We start from the raw sequence: 21861 nt of genomic DNA on the forward strand, positions 1-21861 counted from the left end.
TTTGCATTCCAGGTAAGGGTCTTCTGCAAAAGTGCACATTTATCAAAAAGGCCATAGGGTTTTTCGTGAGCTGTCTACAAATGCATAAAAAACAATTAGGTTTTGTTTCATCCTCTCTTGCCTCCACAGCACCTTAACACCTAAGAAAAAGAGAAACATTTTAAGTTCTTTCCTCATTATTGACAAATTATCATCAGCACCACAACCGTGTTAAATACTGATAGGATACAGTGTAAAGGTGCTACCTGATGTGGGTCCATGGTCACTTTCATTAAGGCCAAAGAATAAATGCTAAAGAGAAAAACAAAAAGAGGAACAAAAACTAAAGGAACACAAAGGGTTTCATCAACGGGTGAAAAAAGAGAGAGAAGAAAAAGGGTGTCAAAACGTTTATACAGTAACACACAACATTAGTATATTGGATGCTGACTCCCTCACATTCTCTCCTGCTAATCTTATCCAGTTATAGTTCACACTTTGTCTACCAGCCATGACAGAACGCTTCTTATAAAGAAACAAATAAAATTTGACTGTGTACCTTTTCCTCTATTTCCTTTATTTGTCTCTTTTGCAAGTCAATCCTGTCCTCCAGCTCTCTAATTCTCTGCAACACAAAGACAGAAGTAGTTAGGTGGTCAACATGTGTTCAAATAGAAAACTAGGAGCATTCGGCCAAATCTCACACAGTCATTCCCTCATGTACAAGCAGAAACAGTTGCTAAACAGTTAATACAACCACGATCCAGCTATTCCTGTAAATACTCCAAATAGTCTGCCTCCTTCCCATCATGCCCTCTGTCTCCATGGTAGCTGTGTTGGGTAAGAATGAGCTGCCATGGCAACCGAAGAGCAGATTTAACTGTGAACAGTGGAAGTGATTCCATCTTTGAGACTTTAAACCTGAGCAGCTTACTCATTGACTCTACTCTTTATTCACAGCACATTTGTTCACAACAGCTCTTGCCTACACAAAAAAGGGAAGGAAACACATTCACATGCAAACTCACTGGGACAGAAATGAGATTCTAAAACTAAAACAAAAGTTTTTGAATTTAATATCATCTGTTGTGATCTTGGCTGATGCTGAATGTTTCAACTAGACAAAGCTTCAGAATTCATGAAATAAGCAGGAATAAGTAACTAAAACTTTGACTTCTGGCCTAAACTGTAGATTAGATTCTTTATTTTCATTATTAGATGCTTTAAATGTATTTTGGTTTGTTAGTTTGTATTTCATGAGTAGTTGATTAATAATGTTAGTAAGCTACATCTGAGTACATCTGATTCAAATGAAGTTTCAGGTGCTGATGTAGTAAATGAATAACATACTGTACAAGCCATGGGTGTAAAACTACTGTGAGGACTGCAGTGTGGAGGGTTACTGAAGGAGTGGGGGTATTCAGATCACAGTGATATACACACACATATATATAAACACAAACACACACACACAGCCACACAGTCATTCTGTCTCATCCTCTCACTCTTCCACTTCTACAAATGCACTTACAGGTAGAGTTACAGGTACCACACACAGGGATACTGCATCTTTTTCATAGCACCAGAGCTCTGGTGGGGTGAGACGATTCAGACAGGTACCAGGGGTCAGATTGAGGGTGGGCAGGGCTCAGTAACCTGACTCGATTTGTTATAAGCCTTACCTGCTGGGCCTGCTGTAGGAGCTCCATGCGCTCCTGTAAGATCTGACTGTCATACTGCCGGCTCTGCCGGAGAATCTGACGCCGCAGCTTGTCCACGGCTAGCCTCAGCTCCTCCCTCTGCCTGTCTGTCAGCGACTCGGCCACCGCTCGGCATGCCGGCTGCTCCTGCTGCAGAGCGCTATACAGCGTGGCCTCCAGCTCCTCGATCCTCTGCACAGCCACCCACATACACACACATACAGATACACACACACACACGGACGTGCACATGCGCATGCAGAAACACACACAAACAGGCATGCACAAGCGTACACATGGAGGCACACACACAGACGGATACACATATACACACAGACACACACACACACATACACACACCACTGTGACCATGGCAGATATGGAGAACACTGTTCCACTTTATATTAGGGGTTACACAAACTTGACCTTCACATGGCAACTTCACCATATCAACAACACAAATTTTATTCTCAGTCTCCACAGTTGCCCGACTCTTCCAGAAAAGTTACCATGTAAAAATCACACTTTCACCAACACAATATAAAGTGGGACCATAAACACAAACCAACACCAAAACTGACCAAATCAAATGGTTAGATTTATATGGAGAGTGGTCTAAGTGTTAACTGTTTTCAGGGTACAGCCTATTTAAGTCAGTGGGAGGGGACAGTGTTTTAAGATCATTCATGCTAACAGATCTAACATTAAAACTGTATTAAACCTCTTCCGTCTAGATTTTCATATTCATAAAGGCATAATATCTTCATATGTTCTGCAAATTTAAGAGCGAGTTAATCAGTGATTGGCCATCTATGGAGATAAAAGAGAATTAGGCCAATAAACGAGAAGCCAATTCAGTTCCTTAGACTGTTTCCAGAATTTAAACTTCAGCTGTAAAAGATGCAGTATCCCGACACAATGTGACAATTTTTACCTTCATGGAGCATGTTGCATTCATGATGTTTAATGGGATCCAAAATGTTTATGTGTCATGCTGAAATGATAATGTTGCACCCTTGCATTCCTGGATCACTTTATCATGAACCACTATGCCTTGAACACAACCTTGTTGACTGTTGTTATTAATATAAATGGGTGCATTTTGTCTGTTAAAGTGGTTTTGGCCATCTTCTCTATAAAGGGACAGAGGTCATACTGCCACAGGCTCCATACCATGTACGCCTGGTCCAAGGCCTGCTTCCTATAGTCCAACTCTTCCTCAAGAAATCCCTTCTGCTTACTGAACAGCTCCTGCAACGAGACGTGATAATATATAATACAGGCAAGAACGGTAGAGACACACAGAATATATACTACAGAATTAGGAATAGGGCATGTTACAATTTACAGCCTGGATGAGCTTTTTGAGATTAAAACAGCAGAAGAAAAACAAGCAAATAAATAGCTGTTTGTGTACACAGCTATGAAAAGTCCAGGGCATGCATCTCATACCACTTAAACAGACAGTCAAGATGTAAGATTGATTTTTTACCTTGTCATTTTCCAGGTCGATCATCTTCTGTGTGAGGGCGGCCTCCGTGCTGTCTATTTGCTTCAACCACTGCACACAGAGGATTGGGATGAAAGTGGAAAAGCAAAGAATTATTGCATTTTCTAAAGCAAAAAAGACTGAAATGCAGTGGCTATATTGGTTATAAATGGAGTGTTATAGCACCATGTGTCCACTGTGTGTCAGTAGAAATGACCCATGTCTGTGATACCGACCTTTTCACACAGAGAGATCACTGTCCCTGCCTGGATCACTGCTACCTGCTCCTCATTTCTGAGATTCTAGTGAAAATATAACAAAGCAGTTATTAGAAATCATAACTATGCCTGAGATTAAAAAAAGAGTGAGTAGGTATTATGATCGTGTGTTTGAACCCACCCCATTATCCCCGAGGATATCCAGTTTCTTCATCAGCTCAGGAATGATTACATCCTGCACAGAGGTCAAAACCAGACATCATATTCAGTGTGAAAAGGAGCCTTAAAGAGAAGAAAAGTCAGAGTTTTGTGAAAGTGTTTTCACCTTGACTCCCTCTTGGTGGCAGTAGATCTGCAGGGCACTGCTGCTGTTCTCAGGGAACGCAGACATGTGGAGATTGAGGGCAGGAGATCTGCGCTCCCTCTCCTACGAGGGGTACATGCAATATTAATACTCACAAACACACAGCTAGAGTAAAACATAATCTGATCAGCAATACTAACATGATTTTTACCAGTCCTACAGTAACGTTAAAGTTCATTTTATTATACCATTGGTGGTGAGCTGTGAGACACAAAATGTGAATGACAGATACTGAATGTGAATGAGAGTGAAATGGGAGTGAATGTGGGGGTTTACTTACATGACACTCAAAACATGGTCAGGATCTGCCAAAATGAGGGAGGTGGAAACCCATAGATTTAAATAAGAAAACCAAACCAAACTAAACAAGGGATTTAAAAACACATGCTGAAACTCATGCCTGTCCAAATTCAGAGAGAACTGTTACATAAACAGATGCAAAATCAACTGATATTACTGCCTGAAATGATTGATGGTGGTGCGATTATTATTATTACTATCATTATCAGCAAATATGTTTAATTCTTTGTGCAAGTTAGCTGTCTTTTTCCAGCACATGGATACTGCAAACTTAAATATTAAATATAAAATCACTGAACAGTTAAACAACAATAAAAATGCCCAAATTACACAAAACTGTTACTTTGCTTCATTATCCATTAACCACAGCTGTTATCATAAAGAAAACAAACAAAACTTAGGACATGCATGAAAAAATGAGAGACAAAATGAACCAAGATGGGAAATGGATGGTGAACTTAAATACATTTTTATTCAATTAAAAATTATATTCATCTTGACACGACATTCAAAAAAATCTTCCAGTTTAGTGGAGGGGGGTATACACACAGCTGCCATGCAAAACAAGGAGACACAGATGCATTCAGAGGAGGTGTGAACAGTATGTAAGTAAGTCTGTCCATCCGTCCGTCTGTCTGTCTTTCTGTCTGTCTGTCTGTCTGTCTGTCTGTCTGTCTGTCTGGTTTAGTCACTGAATGTAGGTCTTGCGTCTGGAGCTGACATTGTTGTTGTCGCCTCCCGGTGACAGTTTGACGTTGGTACAGTCTCTTACTTCCAGTTCCAGCACCCTGAATTCCAGCAGCTCGTTCTGGTCTCGGGCGTCCTGAACCTCAGCCTGCAGCCGCGACTCCGCCTGCTGCAATGCACACATCTATGGACAAACACACACATCTTTGTAACACGTATGAAATAGTATGGAACATGGATTTTTTATGTATTTAGATTAGCAAGCAAGTATAATGTCAATGAACAACATCCCAGTATATTAAGCACTGAATCTGTTCAACTGATATTTCACTTTTGTCCACAGATTGAGGCCATGCTGTGGTATCAATACTGCTTTGTTTAATGAAGAGAGTCATTTATCTCCAGATAGGTACTGAACCTCAATAATGTTTTGGTACTGAAGTATTGAAAACATCCATACTCCTCTTAACTTATTTTTTGCTTAGACAGTTGCTTATTTATATATATTTAAAATTTTAGCCTTTGTTTTGTTTAGACAAAGTTCTTGTGCAGCTGATTGTCTTAAACCACGTTTATATTTCTAAAAGTAAAGTACAGTCTCGTATCAGTACTAAAACTCACTCAACTTGGCACTAACTGTACAGGGATGCAGTAAGATCTTGACACAGTATCCATGCTGGCAATAAAGTGATGCATTAAAATAGAGAACAAGCTAATGCATTCTACCTTCTCGTGAAGTTCCTGGTTGGTCCTGAGCAAGTACTGCTTCTCCTCCACCCACTTTGAATCCTGCCATAACAACCAAACACAACATCAGCAAACAAACAACGACGGTGGCAGGAAGAGGAAAGAAAGAAGAGGATTACCAACAACTGATTGTAATGAACAAAGCTGTCAGAGCCAATTCAAAACCTACAGGTAACACATGATGACCTATCCACTGTACTTCCAAATGACACATGCAAGTGTAACATAGACACAAACAGACGGAAACAGAGTGGCAGTAGCACAAGTTTATTGATCCAGAGAAATGAAGCCCACTCCTGAGATAACAGAGAGTTCACAGTAACAGGAGGATCAGAAGGCAATCTGAGCTGAAAAAACAGCAGAGCAGCAAATCAAAATAACAGAGCTGGATCAAGTCACAGTGGAACAGGCGACATGCAGTGCAAACGCAGTAACACAAAGAAAACAAATGAAAAAAGTAGGAGTAGTGATATGAAATCATCATAGTAGTTTCATATAGTTTTCCTCATGATATAGTATAGGTAACAATTATGTTGCTCAGTGTCAGAATTCCTTTTAATATACTGTACATGGTTTTGACAAAAAGCCAAAGTTTTTCTTCTACACATGAATAGCTTTGGTTTAAGGTGTGAAATATTACTGGATTGAGTTCTTGTATGTTTATCTCTTCATATCTGACAGGAATCAAAGTGGTCTAAGCCTCCTTGCTGTGGTCGACAGCACAGAGAGGCCCGACAAGAAACACAACCCACAACAGGAAAGACAGAGGGCGAGGCAGAGCATGCAGGCACAGAGCTGTGACGCCACACGTGCAGGAAGTGACATCACAGGATTCTGCGGCAGACCTGGTCGGCATAGCGCCAGCCCAGGAGCAGAGCAGCCAGACAGACATGCAGGAGGGCCAGAGAGAGAAGGAACGCAGAGCTCCTGTCCCCATCCCTTGTCTTTGTTACCTGCCCCCTCTCTGCCAAAGCCTTCTCCAGGTCCACGATCTTGGCCTGGCAGCTGCTCAGCTCCAACTGCAGCTGCTCACGTGTCTGTGGGAGGGGAGGTCAGCCGTCAGGGACCAGTGTGCAAATCAGCCGGACAAAAGAGGAACAGAAAACTTTACATGGCACTGCTGCAAAATCTAAACTCAGAGAGATTAAAAGTGACAGTACGAACCCTGGCCTCCCTCTCAGCATCCAGAGAGCCCCCAGTCTGCTCCTGCAGGAGGGCGTAGGCCCGCTGAAGAGCCTGGTACTCCCTGGTGAGCTGACGGAAACGAAGCTCTGACTCCTCACGGGAAACACTCTGTGGTACCAAGGGGAACAGAGTCAAACTAACACACAAAGCTCTACCTTAACTTATACCTTATTCTGTCATTTATTTTTGAAGTTCTGTTTTGTTTTTTGTCCAGTTATCTCAATACTGTGCAGCATTTTTCAGCTGTTTGAACTATAGGAAATAGTTTAACTTATTTCTTTCAACAATGAATTTTCTTACCTCTTCCAAATCTTCCTCTGGAGTGGCAGGTGTGCGATCAGTGAGGTCAGTGTTATAGGAGGTGAGAGAGGAGGTCTCAGAGTCTATGGACTCCTCATCAAATCCAAAATATGTCTCCACAACATGCCTCTGCCGAGAGTAGAGGAGAAAAGAGGATTTGCACATCGGTAAATTAAATCTAAACCTTGATATATATTTTCTGTAGAAAGCCAGTCTATTTAAAAAATCAAACATTCATCTGGATTGTATCACACATGACTTCAAATGATAGAATTTCCATTTTGAATTAAATAAATCTTTTGTACAGTAATGGTTTATTTGCTAAAACTTGTCAAAACCGTGAAATGTCACTCTGCTGTTTATCTCACTTTGAGCAAAACCAGATCATAACAGATCAAGTTTCAGCATATCTGTTTACTTCTTTCTTGACATTAACTTTTCTGAAGTCCACAGAGTCCTTACCATCATGTTTATAAGTCATCTCCTGGCAACCAGAGAAGTAAAGGCAAACCAGGGCACACAGGCAAATGAAGGAAGAGAAGTAAAGGATAAAGAGGATGTACTCCGTCATGTTGCTCCTAGACCAAAAACACCAAACTATAAAGAACCTCCCCAGATTACGTCTATCATTTCCTGGACTGCACCAGCGGATCTATACAGTGCTCTGCAGACCTGTCCAAAAAGCTCAACTGCTTTCTGTCGCACTCCTACGCAAAATGGAAAAGCAGACAACAAAGCCTCTGGTTACAGTCAAACTACTCCTACAGAAAAAGCGAAAGGCCAGCTTCAGATTTTTGCCTCCGAGCTCAAGTAATCTGCCTCCGCGTTGAATCCCCTCGAAAGAAGACACATTTCCAGGTGCAAGTCCAAGAGCCAAACTGCGGCGCCCAAACATTTATCCACTTTGTCAACGTGACAAACTGGTTCCAGCAGGAGATGGGAGATGGCAGACTCCTCCTCCTAGCAGCATCATAGGGTCTAAAATGTTCCCCAATGTATTAGCCCATACATGCATGCAAACATCACAGCAATTATTTTCTTTCTAACGCAGTCACCTCACCTAATTAGATATCGTCATCCCTTTCCTTTCCGCTCTTAGGAAGCACAGATAGGCAAAGACATGAACTGCTGCACACAAATGAAACTTGCAGTTTTTGTCATAAATATATTCATGATCCTAAAATAACATTAAATATACACTAGTAGAAAAAAAAAACATTTTCCAGTAGCTGTGGTTCATGCAGGAGTTATGTGTGTGTTCAGCGTGATGCTCCCAGCTGTGAGGGATACTGTCATTATTGTCTCCTGAGCCCAATTAAACACAAACACACGCAAACACACACACTCAAGTGAAAACAGTGCTTAGGCATCAGTCAACCACAGATAGGGTAGTTGCTTAGTGACATGCCACTGGATTACCAGAGTTTTTAAAACACTTGGGGACGCTTACTTTTGACAGTTTAAGAGGTTTCCTCCTGTTCTTTTTGCTCATCACCAACCGGTCACGTTCCTAAAAAACACAAGCACACAGCAGATCAACATCTCAAACTGTGTCCCTGTCAAGATTCAGACATGCCTCAGTGAGCTGCAGAAGATTCACGCAGATCAGTCGAGACATTAACTGTCATCAGAATATAATATTTCATGCAGCAGTGTCCAATTTAATCTGTTTCTACAAAATCCAAGGTCAAAAGAAAACAGAAGGATGAAAACTGAACTGTGCTGTTAACTGAGATGAAGTGGTGACTGTGGACAGGAAACAATATAATCACAGGAATACAGCATGTGGGTTGAAGCTCTACAGAATGAGGGAATTAGCAGCTTGCGATGAGCCGGGCTGTGATGGGAAGAAAGGTGGGAGGATAAAGTGGGTGAGGATGAATAAATAAGACAATCTCTGCTGAATTTGAGATTGTGTAGATATTTTCATAAAACAATAATACATTCCAATATACACAACCACTGCCTCTTGTGAAAATATAGAACTTATTGCCTAATCCAGAGGGATCCAAAAGGCAAAGAGGAGCAGGAACTCAGGTCTTTTTACAGTGTGATGCCTCCATTTATTATAACTGAATATGTAATTTAATATTAAGGGATTAATACATTGTGTTATCACAAGTTTTCTGGAAAATTAACTTCAACCTCGTTAATGGATAAAATGACGAGTCAGTAAAGTCCATGTCTACTGAGTTGAAAAATCTAAGGATGTCATCATATTGATACAAAAGTATTTTCTTATATTAAACAAATATTACCATAAAACAGTCTTAATCATTTATCATAACAACATGGCCATAAATCCAGAGATGTTAAAGGTAGAGCTACCACAGCACAAATGCTAAGGCAAAATGTGACGGGATGGTAGACAAATTCATATTATCTGACAGCACACAATATATCCCATTTATAAAAACACTACAGTAGGATTCATATGTTCAAAGTGGTGACACTATTAGAAATGTATAACAGGCATCCAACCCTGGTGGTCTGAGTAAGATCCAGACCTGCGTGAGCTCGTCAATGATGCCACGTTGCTCAGCAACCTGCAGCTTGAGGAACTCCACCTCCTGTTCCTCGTGGGCATGGCTCAGGTCTGTCAGGGAGCTCGGCCGCTTCAGCTGCGTCTGAATGGACTGTTGCTGTGAGGGCGGCCGAGAGGAGGAGGCTTTTTCCTTCTGAGGGAGGGACAGAGACAGAGGGAAGTCAAACTGTGTTTGTAGAGAATTATTTCATGCTTTTCCTCAAATGGCCACCAGAGGTCCTGTTTCTATTTTAATGAAATTCTCAGTGACACACAAAGTATGGCAACAAATCCCCCTTTCCTCTACAGAGTAAAGCTGAAATATCTGTTGTTTTCTACTAGTATCTGAAATTGAACTGATCTTTAATTAGACAGAAGAGAGAGACAACAGAGAGCAGAGGTAAAAACACAAGCTGAGACCATCTCACCATCTCAGCATTTTCGCGGCTCAGGTTCTTTAGTTTCTCCTCCATGCGTTGCAGCGTTTGCAAGAGGTCGTCATTCTTCTTTGAGAGCCGCTTATTCTTCTCAAACATGGGCTTCATCTGGCTCTCTGCCTCTCGCACTCGCTTCAACTGGACAGAGGAAGGAAATGGGGGGGGGGGGGAGACTGTAATCTTAAGTCTTCTAGTGACACAGAATTTCCAGGTTGAACAGGCGAGGCAGGATCAAGGCTGGAGGGCTTAGAAATTAAATGTTTTAATAGATCTTTTGTAGTACTCTATGTGTTTTTATGTGTGTATATCTGTAAACAATATGTGTGTGCATTTGCATGCTTATAATCATTGCATGTATGTACTTCTGCATGTGTGTTCCTCACTAGTTCATTCCTCTCGTCGGCCAGCAGTGCATTTCTGTCCTCAAGTTTCCTGATGACCGAGTGGAGCTCTGCAATCTTGAGCTGGAACCTCCTGGTGTCGCGCTCCTCCGCCTCCTGTTGAGCAGGGGGTAGAGGAGAGGAGGAGGAAGACAAAAACTGAAAAAAGGGAGAACATGCAGACAGGCAGGCAGGTAATGGAAATGGACGGGAAAGAGGGGGTGACGGGATGAAGGATGAGTTGGCATTTCACAGTGTTTCACAACTGTGAAACTCTATGTGCAGTATACACAGTATATCCACATGCTTCTAAATGTGCATTTGTGATTGAATGAACAGATACACAACAGAGTATGGAGACCTCGAATATGACGGATGATCTTCCTCGTCAATAGGAAAAAAAATTATTTTGCACTCAAAGTCTACATTTATCCCTACTAGATAAACACAGAAATACAGTACAGTGGCTACCGGTAGATTTCTAAGTTTAAGTCTAATAAGCTTTTGTGTGTTTGGTCTTATGGATGTAGAGCATGTGCACATTTCAGAGTGCCTGTCATATTACAAGTGTATCAATGCATTCATGTACATGTACAGATGCATATGTATACATTTGATTTTGTGTATGGGTTTACCTGGTTGTTGAGCAGGTCTGTGTTGTCTCCTAACCCTGGCACCACCTCTCTCTTGGGGCTGCCATGGTTGTGCCTCTCAGCCTCTCGTACCTGGCCCAGCTGCTCATCCAGGGCTTCCTTCTGGAGCTGAAGCTTCTGGGCGTAGCCGGCCTGTACCCCCAGCTCTCTCTCCAGAGCGCACACCACCCGGTCCTTCGCCTTCAACTCATCCATCTACGAGAGGGATCAACAGGAGCAGGGTGGTGAATGGTGGAAAGTAGGAGTGAGTGGGTGAGTTTTACTACCCATGTTTGAGTATCTGGTTTAAATGAAGTTTGTTTTTGTTCTGTTACTTTGTGTCTAAAAAATTTGCCTCAGTGTGACACAGTTTTTACCCTTATGTCCCACAGGCTACACTTTCAGTCTAAGAAGATGTATGCTCTAATGGCCAAGAACAGAATGAGGGAGTGACAGTGTTTTAGCTTTTAAAACAGCATCCCCCAGCTCTGATTCATTTATGAACCTTTGTTCTTGCTGTGTTCACACAACTTCTTCTGACAAATGTTCCCACTTCTACTTCCCATCGCCTTTTGTTCTTGAACACTAGCATTTCCTGCACCACCTCCTATCCATCAATCAGCCAAGCTTTATCCATTTACTTTTCTCATGCCAAATGTTATTAAGTCTCCTTGCTCAAAAATTCTTTTACTAACAGTAATGCCTGTTATTGTAGCCCTACTGTACTTAATGGGGTTAATGAGTAACTGCAGCAGATAAACAGACTTTTATTTTAGAAGATAAGGACCATATTGTGAGATAGACAGTGCAGCAGTTAGCTTCCAACCTTCAATGAGATAAACTCTGAGCTGGAGCCGAACATCAGAAGCAGGAAAACAGATGTTGGTGTGCGTGTCCCACATCGCGTGATATTCAAATGTGGTCAGGACAGACAAGGACTATAAAAACAACAGCTGCTAGCTTTATCAAGCTAACCTGTCACTGAGGAATAATAGGGCAGCTCTGTCTTTTCACAGTATACATTACAGCTTCCTATTTTGTAATTTAATTAAGGTCAGCTCATTGTGATGGACAAAACAGGAAACATTTTTCTTTCAAATAGAGATCCACAGGAAAGTGATGATACATGATATCAAATTTTGAAAGCCCTGAAAAACTATTTTCTCAGTCTGTGTGTTTTGCACCAGTCAGGATGGAACAACATTTTAATCTAAATGTCATGACAGCTCTGTGATTGAGGCAGATTAGCTCAATTTTTCAGTGTTAAACACTTAATGAATAATAACAAAGGATGTGAATATTGCTTAAATACTAATCTTTAAACTTATAGAGATATTTTGGGCAATCTGGGTAAGTTGATAGTCTACTAACTGAATAAATGTTTATGTACGTATGTATGTATATACTAAATAATTTCTAATAAATTTCAATTATCTGTCACCGGAAAGTACACTGTCAATGGTGTCTTTAAGCAATATTTCAATGTATTAGCCTTTACCTACAGATGTAGCTAGCTGCCATTTAAAACAAGACATATGTAGTGTCTGTAGAGAATGTCTTTCCAGCAGCATGTGGTCTCACCAGTCGGCGGATGTCTTTCTCACAGTCCCGTTTGATACGATGCACCTCATCTTGGTGCTGTTGGTAGGCTGTGCGCAGATCTGCTGCTTTTGCTTTATCAGCCTGCAGAGCATTTGCCAGCGCCTCCTCAGCCTGCTTCCTGGCTGTCTTCTGTTCCTGGATCTAAAAAGACCACACACACACACACACACACACACACACACACACACACACACACGCACACACACACATACGCACACAATGATATTAATACACACAAAAACAACAAAGAGAGTGATACTTGCATTTATAAACACATGTCCTATTCCATTAAACAGTTATAATGATAGATGCCCTCTTTGTCTAGAAGGCCACAGTGAAACAATAGCTTGGCAACAGGCTTTTCCACCCTGCTTCCTGTTTTTCAGTAGCAAATTTACAAAGGTTTACCCAGTCCCAACAATCAACACTCGACATAAGAACACACACACATACAGAACATATACATGTACATGCAAGTAATGGCTTCAGAATACCAACGTTCCACAAAAATTGTTGTTATCTTTCTCTAAGAACAACATACAGTGCCCTCAGAAAATATTCAGTGCGTAACACTTGTTCACAGTTTGTGATGTTGCAGCCTAAATACAAAATAAACTCCAAGACAGGCATTACAACTGACAATTGATGCCATTGTTGAAGTAAATATGGTGAGGCACTGACATTGCTGCACTGACAAGAGGCAGAGAGTTTTGAGGTACATCAGGCTGAGCTGTACTACCAGATATGGTGTGAAAGAAGCAATAGGATTAGGATTATACTCAGAGTGTATTAGGTGATATCACCGTTACCACTTCCATACTTTTCCAGATCTATTTCAGAAGCACAATCAATACTGGATTACTGTCACTCATATGCTACAACCTACCTCCTGCTGTAGCTTTAACCTCTCCCCATCAAAAGCTCTCCTGGCCTCCTCCCGAGCTTCACCGAGCAGAGCATTTTTGAGCTTATCAGCAGCTCCGTCTCTCAGTGCGTTTACAAGCCCTTGGAGCCTCTGCACCTCCACATCCCGGATCTTGATGGCCCGGGCCAGTTCGACCTCATGCTGCCGCGCCAGGGCCTCACGGGCGGCCGCTATCTCGCGTAGCTTCTCCTCGTGGAGTTTGGCGCGCAGGTCAGTGAGCGCCACGGCATGTTTGTGTTGCTCAAGCTCCCGAGCCTGCCGCTGCTCCTGGAGCCGCTCACGGAGCTTACATAGCTGGGAGAGGGACACAGCAAGTTAGAGTACTACTGTCAGCCAGTCATCATGATATACAGTATATCACCAGTCCCCGGTGTGTTCATTTGCACAGTCTATGTGTAGCACCATGATGATTTGCAAGTTTGTACTTTAAGTCCTGGCAGTCTGAAACAAAATGGATGAGCAGCTATCAAGTGATGATTTACTCCTGGACGGGGAGCAGGAGACACTGTAATGGAGAACAGTTATGGTTTCTGTGCTGGCTTAAATAAATGTTAAATCAAAACTACTCTTTCTCTGCACAGCTGCATTTTAGCATGATTTTTTAAGTGAGCAAAAAAAAAAAAAAAAAGAAAAGAGAGAGAGCTGAATCCCATGTGATGTATCTGTATACGTGTCCCACCCTAACTGTCAATATTATCCTGCATGCACTGCTGTTGACATTCTTACACCCATTGTTCCACATGCCATCTTACACCATCTTAGAGGTGTTTAAATAAATACAGTGTGGACTGACCTAGTGGTGCACTGTCATGACAATATGTGCATAATCAAATGTGGAACATTTTGTGAAAACTTTGGGACTAGTTCATCATAGCATTTGCAGAAGTATGTTATATCACTGAGCATAATCACCATTATTGCAGTATTTCCTCCTTATAAGTATAATTGTATTAAATAATTTCTAAATTGTTCTATAAAAATGGCCCCTCTCTCCTGCTGCTCTCTGCTCCTATTATGATGAGACTACCTCTCTACTGTCGCTGTCATCGTTTTTCTACACGAGGCCTCCACTTCTTCTCCCTCCCCCTCACCTTGCCCCGCTCCTGCTGCAGTTCAATCTGGGTGTCCATGAGTTTGCTCCTCAGCTCCTCGTTGGTGGCCTGCACCGAGTCAGCCATCACCTCCGACTTCTCCGGCTTCCTTCCCTTCTTAAGGGGTGGGGCCGCAGTGGGTGTGGTTGATGACATAGCACTCCGGCCGCCCAATCAGGACGGACATAGAGTGCCAGGTGTGGACGAAAACGGAGGAGAGAGTCAGTCGCTGCTCCTCCTCCCTGCGAGACCCTGCAGCAGCATCATCATCATCATGTGGCTGTCAAGCCTACATCGTTGCTGGAGGATGCTGAGAGTTTCTGTTTGAGTTCAAACAGACAGACAGAGAGAAAAAGAAAAGATGGAAAAAAGGTGAGTCAGTGTTTTAAAAAACTGGGTTATACAAAACTACCCTGCACAATACTCTGGGCCCAAGCCACATGATGCACCAGAGCCAGGGGGAAACAGACTATTTTTGGGACTAACATTTACACTCTCCTCTGTCACCCTCTTCTCTCTAACATATACACATGGGCCATTTATCATCATCCTATTCCAGTCCCTGGGCTATGCTTAGAAGCTCCACAGCGCATGAAAATGTGTCTGGCCACCATAGTTATGGCACCTAGCCACTAACATCTCACTGGACCCTTCTCTTGTTCTGTACACGAATCCTTTACTAGGAGGAGTCATGACATCCCTCTGCCCAGAGATCCTGTAATGTCTTCTTGTTCTTGTTAAAGAATAAAGGGCAGGCCTATCATTAATGTACAACTGAAACACACAAATCAAGTCAAATAGGATTTAAATTGATGATTAGTTTATTATTAGTTATTAGTTTAGTTTAATCTCTCCTCCTTTTTACAAAGGCAGACTGCAGTTGTGTTTGCAGGTTAGCAGGTTTTATTGTCGGTGTTTTGCCGCCACAATGACACACATTCACTCAGCTGAAAGTGGACTCCTCTAATCTCTTCCTGAGATGAATTGTAACCCAGTAACCTTCCAGTCTTTCTACTGACTATTAAATAAATAATGCAACGATCAGGGAGCTGAAGCATTAAGACTGCAGGCGCCTCCATCTTTTTCTACACACAACCATTCATACAACATACACAGATGGCAGCAATAGTTACCAAGGCAACCCTTGCTCTCAAAAACTCTACCCCTCTCATAGCAAAGGATGATGGGAAGGAGAAGTCTAAGGGTGGATTTGAAATGCGCACACAGACAGGGTGCACGTATGAACACATACACACACGCAATCACATCGTATAGAGACTGCACATTTGAGAAACACACGCACACACATGCACAATGCTGTTATCTGGTCCAATCTCTGAGCTGAGGTTGACTGAGAGACAGAAATGCACAGACGCTGGAGGGCAAGCAAGCTCTCTTCCACATGGATTTTTTACACAGCACGCACAGTTGGGAACCAGTGGAGATGAGAGAGGAAACAAATGAGAGAGAGGAGATTAAGCCAGTAAGAGAGAGGTGGAGAAGAAGGAAAGAGCAGAGGAAAAGCGAGAAACATGCAGACCTCTAGCACAGCCCCTCCATATCTCCTCTTGCAATTCTCTAACCTCTCTACATCCCTCCACCCCCCACTCGCTGGCATGGTGATGCTAGTGAGCAGAGGCAATCCGTGATCTCACTCTCATTCACAGAGACAGAAAGAGAGAGAGGGAGAGAGAGATCATTCATACACAGAGAGCTCACATTCTCTGAGTCTTAAACAGAACAACTAGGGACAGATACAGTTGACATCTATTCACACAGGCACCAAGGCTCTCCACACTTCTTCACATTTGTATCAGGCGTGTATTCATTTTCCAAGATGTCAGTAAATATGATGTGCAATCGTGTGTGCTGGAATTTGCACATGCAATTTACAAGAACAACAATGTTTTACGCACAATTCCCACCCTGTCACTGTTCTCAACATGTTTCTGCATGTCTGTGCCATTATCTGAGACCAGGTGTACCCAAGCTGAAATGGCTGAGAGGCATGACGGATGGTTTCACTGGTTTTTATAGGGGAAGCAAGCTCATCCTTCCAATATCTGGATGGAACATAGTGATAGTTTAAGCGGCCGGTTTCATGTCAATCATCTCTGTTTACATAGTTGCCTTTGCATATTTCAGGTCAGAGCTAGTGTATTTATACATTTTGCACTGCTACAGAACTCAGTTTGTCTTTCACACGCTTAAAGTCCAGATTTTGCCTGAGATCAGCATGTGCGTACAGGCACAAAACACATACATGCCGTCAACCTCACACAGTTCCCACAAAGCCTCCTAGAGCCACGTGTTCCCAAGCTGGAAGCCAGGAGCTATCTCTGAAAGTTTATAGTTCATGGAAAACCAGGAATGTTATATAGGAAACTGGAGCATTTTATAGGGGCACTGCGAAGCTAACAAACACCTTTAATGTTCACAGAAGCAAACAAAAGCCAGCACAGGTTGTAGACCTTAAACTACCCCATCCGCCCCAAGTATAAACAGCTAGTCTAGTTGATATTCTGCTGGGAAGTAAAACCTTTCAACAGAGAAAACTGACAGCTTAGTCTGCATCATCCCCGTCATCACCCATATATAGCTGATAAAATCCCACATCCATAAAAATCACTGTGACTCATCAAATCAATCACAAGTCATATTTCAAAAAGAGTTATATAAATATATATAAAACTGCAGCAAAAAAGCCAGTTAATGTAGCAAGTCAGTCAACATAAACAAACAACAGAGCAAAATCACTTAGCAGTGACTGCAAGAGAGAAGTGAAGAAATTCTGCAGCTGCCAAGGAGTTTCACAATCAAGCTAATTGCTGCTTGAGAAATGGACTCTTTTGCTCTTTAAGCCACCCAAAAAAAGTCAGCAATGAAATGTGTTCATTAGCACCAATACGATATACGAACACAACATAGCATAATCGTATTATAAGTTAATACGTAGCTGCCACTGGCTGATGCTCTAACCTATTCTTTCAAAACAGGCTGAACAAAGTGTGAAACACAGTATAGGTAGTTTCATAACTGCCTCAGGAAATCCCTCCTCACTGTGTGAAATGACGGGCCTGTATAGAGTTTCATCAGCACACTGGTTGGTGGGTGTTATTGTGTTTTGCCTTTTAGTTGAAGGATTGAAATGTATTGAAAAAAAATCAACTTAAACAAATCGGCTTGTTGATTGACTAACTGTTTCAGCTCTAGTTGTATCTTCTTATGAAAACAAAGGTTTTCTGTGTGACTATCAGAATTACCACATCTCACATTTGCTATCAATGTCTGTGTTAATTTAATCATCCATGTAAAACAAGTCAGATGTGGTGGAATAGGTTTTGCATTAGTGCAATAAACTTGTCCTTAATGGACATCTAGTCCAGCAAACACATTGACTTCACAAAAAAATCATGACTCACTGTACAATTGTCACTAATTGTGACTACAAGATAAATTAAGAAAAACCTACATGTTCAATACATGATAAAACATTAATATTACATTTTTTTCTTGTGACTACATGTCTGTGATACAAAAAGGTTAAAGGAAAGACTATTATAGTTTACAAATGAAGTACAAAATGTCAGGTAGCCATACGCGTCTTTGCAGTGGTCACAAACTTATTACACACTTACAGATGGACCTCCTCAAGGCTAGACAGACCACACACACACACTTGTGGAGTATCAAACATTAACTAGACTCCAGTGAGACATGCAGGCCCAATAAATACATAAAAGGGCTGCTAATGGGAACTCAGACAAAGACTCCTCACTTCTCAGTCTAGGTTAAAAATCAACATTGAGGGTGTGGATACACAGAGATATACTCCTGTTTATACTGCACATTTGTTACAGGACACACACCTTCTCATTGTGGACATACCACCACCACCAGCAGCAGCAGAGTGTAGACAGTAAGAGCAGGTCTAGCCACACTCCAGACATCCCTCCACAGTCCACACACACAAACACACTCAGCAGTCTAGAGATACACTTAAGACACTGTAAAGATCCCATTGAGAGACTGAGTAACACAGCCAAGTGCAACACTAGTGGAGCATATGACCTAAAAACTGCTATGCCAGCAGAATGACTCCAAGTTACTGACCCCAATGACTAGTCAACCCAAACAGATAAACAGTAAGTCTCTCTCTCTCTCTGTTACACACACTGCTACTCAGTTATGCTATTGCTACTTTTATTGCTCAGGGTTTACCTGGTAATGTGTCAGCTCTGTCATTCCTGACATTCACTGCTTCAAGCATTTTGTGCTTCTGGCCTGTGTGTGTACATCAATGTGTATATATGCTTCTGCATGCATGGGTGCATCTCTGAGTGTGTTGGCAGTGATAGCTGCCTCTCCCCCCTCGGAAAGACATGATAGTGCAGTCAGTAATGTGATTAACCTCGCCTCCCTCCCTCTCTCTGACTACACAGCACATCGGTCACTACTGGCTGGTTGCTATTCACCCTCTGGCTTACACATAAACATTAATACACAGTGCAGACACTTATTCATCTTCTTCACCCTTTGCATTAAGAATATAGGATGCACTACTCTGATGTGTCTTCATGGAGAGGTTACAAGGAAGGGAGCAAAGCAATAAGAGAGGAATACACTTGTGGGTACAGTCCACGGGGATTATCCTCGTAGCAGCCCGTCACTGAGTGTTACAGTGAAGAAGGCAGGGTATATGGATGAAATGGGATTATGAATGAAGAATGAATCTGATAAATTAAGCTAGGAAGAGGAGGGTGGAGAAAGGCAGGGGGTGAGGGAAAAAAAGAGGGGGAAACTGTGACATAAGCCAGAGTCCCACTGAATGTCAGCATTCATCTACTCTAAATCATAAAGCAGACTGAAGGATTGAGGACAGGGTGAAAATGTAGCATGGAAATGATCATAAACAGACAGTGACCTTATCTTTCTGACACCTGCACCAGAGCTATCCAGCACATACAACGAGCACAGCATGCATTATAGTTTTCACAGCATAGCTCAAACAGGCTGATCAAACAGAAGCGAGAGTGCAACACATGTTGGCAGTCCACTGGGGCAGATTTACGAGCCTCCAGAGCCGCCTGCTACAACAGCAGCAGAGCTGTTATGACAGACAGGAGTCCCTGCCCGTAAACACAGCGGATGGGTGAACAGGGTGCATGCACGGCAGAAGACTGCTTTTAGGAAAAGGGATGAGCTGTAGATGCTGGGATGGCTTAATGCAATGTGGCCAGCTCTCTAATGAGCTGTCAAATGGGAGATTAAAGGGTGGAGTGCTGCTGGGAGTGAGCGCTGCTGACAAGCCTGCCTGTCCGGCTTGCCAACCACACCCCACGGCGACATGCATGGGGGGCTGCTGCAGCATCCTCCTCCAGCCACAGAGGTCGGATGTCCTTGCACTCAGGCTGCACAGTCTAATGTGTTGATGTTTCTGTGTCATGTAGCATTGCTGGCGTGGCGTGGCGTGAAAAGCAAGACTAAATGTGGTGGTCCATATTCCACCGGTGGCCTCCCTGATACCGGGTAGGACAAGGGAAGAAGGCTCGGTAACGCGAGGACAGTAAAAACAGCTGAATGTTAATCACTTGCGTCCGGTAACGTTATCACCACGCTTCATACTTCCTCTTTGGCCTGATGGTACACACAGGCTCAACCATGCAGCCTAAACACCGTGTTCACATCCCATGTCTGGGTCGATATGAAGCTTGGCAGCTGCTTAAACACTCACACCGAAACCCAGATATGATGAAGCCGGGTCCGTGTCCGTTACTAGCGGACGAGAAACACGGATGTCGGACGTGTGTCACAGCAGCAAAGTCTGCAATTTTAGTGGGCAGAAGTTGGCTATCGTTACAGAGCGAACAAACTTACCTGAAATGGAGGTCCGATGGTCACAAGTGGTCTGATGTTGAAACGTCGCTGCCTAAATCGCTTCACATCCAGGAAGGGAGGCTGGGCTTCGGTGTGTGGAGAGACGTTTGAAACTCACCTCAAGCGCTCAAAAGATGCAGAGCTAAGCTGACTGCAAACAGCGACTATGTTACAACTTCATCCCTCCCCAGTTAACACAACAGCCGAAGTTGTATTTCCACTGTTAATATTATCCTCTAGCTACAGACTGGACTCAGCTCCGGGCTTCTTCCCCTCCTCTCGCGCTGCACGTTGACATTTTCCTCCACGCCCACACACACACACACACACACACACAAACACGCATGAGTGCACGCGCGACGTCATCCACTCCTATACATTTCATCCACGAGTGAAAAAAAGATAAATAAATAAAAGGGTTTCGATGCCCGGTTCGACGTGAACGTGGGGAAAAAAAAGAAAACAGCCGGGCGGGCGTCGCCGGTAGCGTGATAGAAGCGCGACACCTGACTGCGTGTTCAAGAATGACACCGCGCGCGGTAAATGCGTGGACACGCAGCCGGTGCGGGAGAAACGTGCGGCGTCAGGGCGTACGGTGGGACAGATACTGTATACATCATATCACACAAAAAGACAGTGTTTCTACAGATATTATTCCATAATGACTGCTCTGCAGTTAGGGCGAGGGAATTGACAAGTGAGTTTAACTCAATCAACAAGAGGCAAAGAAGACTGGCAACCACAACTGTTTGTAAACAAACACATTTCCTGGTTAAATAAGAAAATGTATAGATTTACATATAGCCATGTTGCCAGTGAAACAAATTATATCTTTAAAAGGCTAAAGCTGTGAGTAACATCCTCTTATGCCTCTCCTTTTTATCTGCAAGTTTTTCTAATGCAATAACGTGACTTATTATTATTTCAGCATGCTGTGGCTAGTAAATAACATCATATGCCTCATTTGTCATTAAGTAGGTATTAATGTAACATAATGTTACACTGTAGAGAGAGAATTCAAAATATTTATTAGTTGCCCTAATGTCATTAATGCAGCTAATAAATGTTGATATATCATAATATTATTTCATTCATTTATTTTACAGACTACTATTATATTTTATTTTATGAATTACTTTATACCATAATTTTGAATACACACAGCACTCCTGTAAATCGTATCGTGCACTTGTTTTGTACCTAATATTCTACACTTATTAGATGATGATGACGATGACAATGATGCGAGAGCCACTCTGCCTCTTGCCTGGCATCATTATAAAGCTGTTCTTAATAAGTAAAGGTTGTGAAAGGTTAACTACCATGATCATCATCATCATTTTCCTCTGTGTGTATCTTCATCTATGACAGTGATGCACTGTAACTGGAGAAGCTCCAATTACAGGTACCGCAGGCCTCTAAAT

The 21861-nt window shown here is 42.4% G+C and overlaps 1 protein-coding gene across 1 annotated transcript; it reads right to left on the bottom strand.

Annotated features, from left to right (window-relative positions):
- Positions 1-20947, bottom strand: jakmip1 (janus kinase and microtubule interacting protein 1). The gene is made up of 23 exons (XM_018679908.2): positions 20438-20947; positions 14561-14880; positions 13431-13763; positions 12524-12685; positions 10946-11158; positions 10314-10427; positions 9922-10068; positions 9477-9647; positions 8420-8479; positions 6970-7098; positions 6649-6777; positions 6438-6521; positions 5464-5526; positions 4823-4921; positions 3712-3813; positions 3568-3621; positions 3405-3470; positions 3172-3240; positions 2853-2930; positions 1662-1871; positions 539-604; positions 246-322; positions 1-140 (listed from the first exon to the last, which is right to left on the bottom strand). Exons 2-22 carry the CDS (start codon positions 14714-14716, stop codon positions 272-274), a joined length of 2556 nt encoding a protein of 851 aa, XP_018535424.1. The 5' UTR covers positions 14717-14880; positions 20438-20947; the 3' UTR covers positions 1-140; positions 246-271.
- Positions 20948-21861: the final 914 nt, after the last annotated feature.

The sequence above is a fragment of the Lates calcarifer genome, linkage group LG8 (genome assembly GCF_001640805.2).
Source record: "Lates calcarifer isolate ASB-BC8 linkage group LG8, TLL_Latcal_v3, whole genome shotgun sequence".
NCBI classification, from domain to species: Eukaryota; Metazoa; Chordata; class Actinopteri; family Centropomidae; genus Lates; species Lates calcarifer.

Bases quoted from the DNA above. Each gene is read 5' to 3' on its own strand.
- jakmip1 (XM_018679908.2), bottom strand. From the start codon at position 14,716: ATGTCATCAACCACACCCACTGCGGCCCCACCCCTTAAGAAGGGAAGG. The intron at 10,069-10,313 runs GTGAGGAACACA...TCCTCTGTCCAG, and splicing joins CCGACGAGAGGAATGAACTA to TTGAAGCGAGTGCGAGAGGC. The intron at 8,480-9,476 runs GTCTGGATCTTA...TGTGTTTTTTAG, and splicing joins TCATTGACGAGCTCACGCAG to GAACGTGACCGGTTGGTGAT.